Genomic DNA, 6,830 nt, shown 5'->3' with positions numbered 1-6,830 from the left:
GAAGGAGTTGTTTCATGACATCAATGAAATAATGTCACAATGTAGAATGTTTTAACACATTGTAGTAGGAGTATTTTAATGATGTCACAATGTAGAACCCTAAACGTTTGTCCCCTGTTCTATTGTTTTCCGCATGATATGGATATTAGCCTCAGGGGGAAAAATCCAGGCTCTGATTTGAAAGAGTATTATTTATGTGATTAAGCAAAAGGTGGCAAACAAAAAAAGAGTTGTGTTACACTTACCACGTTGGTGACCCACTTGAATCAAAATGCAACACTTAAATGTAACTAGCTGTTTTCTACAAGTTGTCCTCTAACCGGTGATGTACACATAATTCCCAGATTCCGTGTGGTTGTTGAGCTGTTAGTTTTAACAGGACGTGCAACCTCATCTCTCTCCTGTCGCACAATTGATTTCAACATGATATCGATGAGTAATGACAAATAAGTTTTGTGTTCCTTTGTTTAGCGACCCCTACATTTAAATGCGTCACTCCAAAATGTAGCTGACTATCTTCTGCGGGTTGTCCTCTAACCAGTGAGGTTAAAGATATCTCTCATTTCCATGTGTTTTGTTTAGTTGTGTTAGTTTCAACAGCATGTACAACCTAATTTCCACCCTAATCGATATCAGTGATTTATTGCTACTTGTCAAAACAACAGCGTTTCTGGTGCTTGTGCAGTTTATAAGGAGCTTGTTTTAAAAAATACAATTATTGTAGCAGATGTTTGTGTATATACCACATGTTAGATTTTCAATTTATCCCAAACTGTTTCTGCATATTGGTTATTGACTTGGACATGTTAAAACTGTGTTTTGACATTGGGCTATCCCACCTAGCAACTATGCAATAAAATATTTCATATTTACATTTCATGTAACATTTAGTAGTGATATTTATTCATGCAAGCAACTGACAATTTTTGGGGTACAATTATATTGACATTGTTACCCTGCTTTTAGAATTTTAAGGTTAATTCTCACATGTGCCAAACCAAATGTACTAGAGCATGACATTGGGGACTGGGCCCCGATCCAACAACATGCCTTTCGAGTGAACCCTGATAAGGGAGAGAAGCTCTGCAGTTAGGTGGAAAGTTACTATGGATATTGCAGGAGTTTCCTCTTGAAATCAGACATGTCTGTGGTAAGGACAACTTGGTTGCTGATTGTCTCAAGGGTGGGCAGTCAGAATGCTTTGTGTTTTGCGTTTTGCGCCAGTGCGTTGCCATGGATCACAATTTATTTTGACTGCACGTTTTTCCGTATTGGAGATTCATTTTGTTTGGGCTCGTTTCAAGGGGACGAGAGTTCTAGAAGCTAGTGAGGTTTCGGTTTCTTTTTGGGAAAAATAAATGTTGTTTTTAATTGTTGTTAGACAGACACCATGTTTATATTGTAGAAGGTGAAGCATTGTAGTTGATTATAATGTGAAATGGAAGTTGTTTTTCTGTTGGGTGGTGAGCCATTCCTCTTAAGGTGGTTAGTCCCTTTGGTTTTTCATTTATGTTTTGAGGTTGTTCTTAGCACGTGCTAGCTCGTCAGCATGTAGGACGCACTTGATTGGGGTGTGCAACTCGTTAGTGTATGTTGTTACAACCTGTGCTAGCTTGTAATCTCGTTAGTGGTAAGGTGTTTCAGCCTGAGCCTGGTCGCAGGGTTCTATTTAAGAGTGGTCTGGCGCCAGTGGCTCCAGGTGTCTTGATAAGATGTGGGAGAGTCCACACCTTTAGTTGCTTCTACCTTTTTGTTTAGCTTCATGTCTTTTAAGTTTGGTTGAGTTTTTCTTTTGTTTGCTTCTTGGGAGATTTGTGGGTCTTCTGGGGGTGGGTGTCTTTTAGGTCCGCAGTTGTTGTTCTGTCATCTTGTCGTGGACCCCTGAAACAAGCTTGATTTTGGGATGGATATTGCCATCCAATTAATATTTTGAATCAATGGCATTACCTTAGTCATTAGTCTTTCAGTTGTTTGTCTTCTGTTTGTTGTGTACTAATATTTCTTTTTTACTTTGTTTTTTTCTGTGAAGCCATTGTGTTGCTGCATCTCTGTCTGAAATGTGACTGTATAAAAAAGCAGATAATTGATTTCATCAATGAACCCAATTGACTCGACTCAAATCAACAGACAAACACTCTGGTCCTCTCTTAAGTATTTTTTAAATGAAATAATTACCAGTAGTATATACATATGAGATGAGTAATACATAGACCAAGATACAGTAGAATAGGATAGAATACAGTATATACATATGAGATGAGTAATGCATAGACTAAGATACAGTAGAATAGGATAGAATACAGTATATACATATGAGATGAGTAATACATAGACTAAGATACAGTAGAATAGGATAGAATACAGTATATACATATGAGATGAGTAATGCAAAATATGTCAACATTATTAAAGTGACTAGTGTTCCATTTTTAAAGTAGCCAGTGATTCCAAGTCTATGTATATAGGCAGCAGCCTCTAATGTGCTAGTGATGGCTATTTAACAGTCTGATGGCCTTGAGATAGAAGCTGTTTTTCTGTCTCTCGGTCCCAGCTTTGATGCACCTGTACTGACCTCGCCTTCTGGATGATAACGGGGTGAACAGGCAGTGGCTCGGGTGGTTGTTGTCCTTGATGATATTTTTGGCCTTCCTGTGACATCGGGTGCTGTAGATGTCCTGGAGGGCAGGTAGTTTGCCTACGGTGATGTGTTGGGCAGATCATCTCCTTTGTTTTGTTGACGTTGGGCGAGATGTTATTTTCCTGGCACCACACTCCCAGGGCCCTCACTTCCGCCCTGTAGGCTGTCTCATCAGGCCTACTACTGTTGTGTCGTCTGCAAACTTGATGATTGAGGCGTTCATGGCCATGCAGTCATGGGTGAACAGGAAGTACAGGAGTGGGCTGAGCACCCTTCCTTGTGGGTATCAGCGAAGTGGAGGTGTTTTTTCCTACCTTCACCACRTGGGGGTGGCCCGTCAGGAAGTCCAGGACCCAGTTACACAGGGATGGGTTCAGACCCAGGGCCTCAAGCCTAATGAAGAGCTTGGAGGGTACTATGGTGTTGAATGCTGAGCTATAGTCAATGAACAGCATTCTTATATAGGTATTCTTCTTGTCCAGATGGGATAGGGCTAGCATCGTCTGTGGATCTATTGGGGCGGTAATAAAATTGAAGTGGGTCTAGGGCACAGGTGTCAAACTCATTCCACGGGGGGCCGAGTGTCTGCGGGTTTTCGCTCCTCCCTTGTACTTGATTGATGAATTAACATCACTAATTAGTTAGGAACTCCCCACACCTGGTTGTCTAGGGCTTTATTGAAAGGAAAAACCAAAAACCTTCAGACACTAGGCCCTCCGTGGAATGAGTTTGACACCCCTGGTCTAGGGTATCAGGTAAGACTAGTCTCTCAAAACACTTCATGATGACGGAAGTGAGTGCTACGGGCGATAGTCATTTAGTTCAGTTACCTTTGCTTTACCAGCTCCCGAGTGGCGCTACGGTCTAAGGCACTGCATCTCAGTGCAAGAGGCGTCACTACAGTCCCTGGTTCGAATCCAGGCTGAATCACATCTGGCCGTGATTGGGAGTCCCATAGGGACGCACAATTGGCCCAGCATCGTCCGGGTTTGGCCGGGGTAGGCCGTCATTGTAAATAAGAATTTGTTCTTAACTGACTTGCCTAGTTAAATAAAGGTTAAATAAAAATATATATTGGGTACAGGAACAATGGTGGACGTCTTGAATCATGTGGGGACAGTAGACAGGGATAGGGAGAGATTGGGGTTTATATATATATTGGGTACAGGAACAATGGTGGACGTCTTGAAGCATGTGGGGACAGTAGACTGGGATAGGGAGAGATTGAATATGTCTGTAATATGTCTCATAGCAACGGGTCTGAATACTTATGTAAATGAGGAATTTCTGTTTTTATTTGTAATAAATTTCCGATAATTTCTATAACCTGCTTTCGCTTTGTCATTACGGGGTATTGTGTGTAGATTGATGAGGAACATTTTCAATTTAATAAATTTTCGAATAAGGCTAAGATACCAAAATGTGTAAAAAGCCAAGGGGTCTGAATACTTTCCGAATGCGCTGTAAACTAAATTTGTCTTTTTATTAAGTACATTTAAAATGAACTTTGTCTAAAAATAAGATATTTCCACAACTGCGTTTCCCACTCCAGTCAGCAGCAGTGCGTCTTTCAGGCGATGCTGCCAGCGTGACGTATAATCTAGTGGACGGTTCTTCATAAACAGCTCGTCAACAACCTCGGTAGCTTGCTAGCCAACATAGCCGAAATATTCAAGCTATTTATACGATTTCGGTCTATATTAGCCACTGTGTTTTAGACATACGTCTGTCGTATCTACTTGTTAACCTATTTAATTTAATATTACGTAATTTTTTATTAGTCAGTTATATTAGCTGGCTGGTTAAGATAGCACTAGCCTAGTCGCTAATGATAGCTAGCTAGCTAACATCCCCGAACATGAGCTCCCTAAACTTCTTCCCTCCAGTTAAAGAAGAGGAGGTCTGCTGGACGGAGAAAGAATCTCTGGGGCTGAACATTGTTGTGAAAGAGGAGAAGGAAGAGGAGGATGTCACAGTTAAACAAGAAGTAGAGGATGAGGCTGTTACAGTGAAAGAAGAGGAAGAGGAGYATGCAGTTTTTGGAGTGAAGAAGGAAGGAGAGATTACTGTCACATTGGAGGAAGGAGATCTGATTAACACCAGTAAGTACCGCCTTAAATTTGTTTTTAACTTTGGATATTCGGAGTTGGCCCGTCAATACCTCTTCAACGGAGGGCCCTAGGATGATGACTGATATGTRTAGAATCAGACGACGTAGAYAYCAAGCTACCWCTTGTTTAACATATATATTTSAGAAGGGTCTATCTGCTGACCGCAGACTGGGGTGCAAGGCATGTAGTGATTTTCATGTAGTGATGATTTACTACACACCGTTCCCCCCCAATAGTGCCATGTGAGAGTTGGGTTGGCTACGAACAATAGAGTTAATCGGATGATACTGACAAGAGGTCTCCTCGCCCTAACAAAGGGGAGTCGTTTGTCCAAAAGCGGCGAACTGCTGGGTTGTCTAGCTCCCGCCTACCTGTCCTTTGATTGTGGATTGCATCTCTAATTATTCGAGATCTTATGTGTTTTGATATTCTATGAGGGTTGTTGACGGCTCAACCGCCCTGTGATTCAATGGTGAGACGATGCTAGACGCTACTTGCATGAATATGCACCGCCTGTTGATTCATGGAGAGAGATTGCTAAACTACTGAGCATGAATATGCAGCCCACTGTAATTGCAAATGAGAGAAGATGCTACTAGCAGCGAATTATGCATCACGATCTGGAGACAACTCTTATAGTGTTTTTATCTAAGTTGCGATATTCATCGGTGTCCCCAACTATAACTATCATTAGCGAAAAATCTGTGGATGCAAGTAAACTCACTTAGCAAATACGGCCATTGTCATTTTGTTGTTGACCAAAATTCAATCATTTTTCCCACATGGGTTGAATATCTGTTTTCCACTTGGATACAACCCTACTGTACCTACCTGCATGACCTAGAGAGATAGCAACCTACTGTAACCTACTGGCAATGACCTAGAGAGATACAACCTCTGTAGCCTACTGGCATGACCTAGAGAGATAACACACTACTGTTAACCTATGGTGCATGAACCATCAGAGAGTTACCAGACCTATGTAACCTACTGGCATGGCCTAGAGAGTTACTACCTACTGTAACCTACTGGCATGACCTAAAGAGATAAAACCTACTGTAGCGTACTGGCAAGACCTAGAGAGATACAACCTACTGTAACCTACTGACATGACCTAGAGAGTTACAACCTACTGTAACCTACTGGCATGACCTAGAGAGATACAACCTACTGTAACCTACTGGCATGGCCTAGAGAGTTACAACCTACTGTAACCTACTGGCATGGCCTAGAGAGTTACAACCTACTGACATGTCCTACAGAGATACAACCACTGGTATGCAAGCGTTTCTAAACTTTTTTCTCACTTTTATGGGGTATTGTGATGTCATTATGAGGTATTGTCTGAAGATTGATAATTWAAAAAAAATGTAATCCATTTTAGAGTAAGGCTGTAACGTAACAAAATGTGTAAAAAGGGAAGGGGTCTGAATACATGTATGTTCTAGGGGTGTCCCAGATAACAAAAAWATATTGTATTTTCTTTCTACCAATTGATTAGTTGAAATGTTATGATGTGTCTTTTTCCATATAGACACACCCCATGTGTTTAATCAAATCAACTYTATGTGTTGAATCAAATCAACTGTATGTGTTGAATCAAATCAACTGTTTGTGCGGAACTTGAACTGAWCTGATGCTTCAAGCGTTTGATTAAATAATTAACCCAAATGACTTGAGGAAGCCAGAGATCAATATAACCAGAASAAAATAACCAACCGACCTGCTGCTGGCCTTCATAATTCTGACATTATGCTCATGAAGTGTCCGGTAAAATCMGCAAACTTTTTCCATTTCGAGTGCCAATTTATCTGACCATTTCTACCGATCTACGTGCCAGTTATGAACGAGTTACAACACCTGTTTGGCCCCGCCACTTCCTGGGTCGGTGAAGTGCGGTATTAAATTTAAGGAATAAATCCGACTCGCGCTCATCATGCTCATCACCTGTGGAAGGCGGGGCTTCCAGCGAGGTTTGGATTTAGTAGTATGTTGTACCTAGTTTCCCTCCTTCAGGGAACAGTAGTTATAGTCATAACGTGTGGATTGAATAGTATGTTGTACCTAGTTTCCCTCCTTCA

The 6,830-nt window shown here is 41.2% G+C and overlaps 1 protein-coding gene across 4 annotated transcripts in view; it reads left to right on the top strand.

Moving 5' to 3' along the window:
• LOC139029119 (zinc finger protein 180-like) overlaps nt 1-6,830 on the top strand; it is an 83,493-nt gene that overhangs the window by 14,096 nt on the left and 62,567 nt on the right. The window contains exon 2 of one of the 4 annotated variants that reach the window (XM_070448239.1): nt 4,692-4,740. The exons of 2 other annotated variants lie outside the window; for them this stretch is intronic. In XM_070448239.1, coding sequence (XP_070304340.1) covers nt 4,692-4,740 — 49 coding nt within the window. Of the gene's footprint in view, nt 1-4,248; nt 4,741-6,830 lie in introns of those variants that run through there. One more of the 4 variants, XM_070448240.1, reaches the window with a different exon arrangement.

The sequence above is a fragment of the Salvelinus sp. IW2-2015 genome, linkage group LG18, assembly GCF_002910315.2.
Source record: "Salvelinus sp. IW2-2015 linkage group LG18, ASM291031v2, whole genome shotgun sequence".
Lineage (NCBI taxonomy): Eukaryota > Metazoa > Chordata > Actinopteri > Salmoniformes > Salmonidae > Salvelinus > Salvelinus sp. IW2-2015.
Note: the sequence above shows the minus strand (reverse complement) of the source record. Positions and strands in the feature narration are given on the sequence as shown.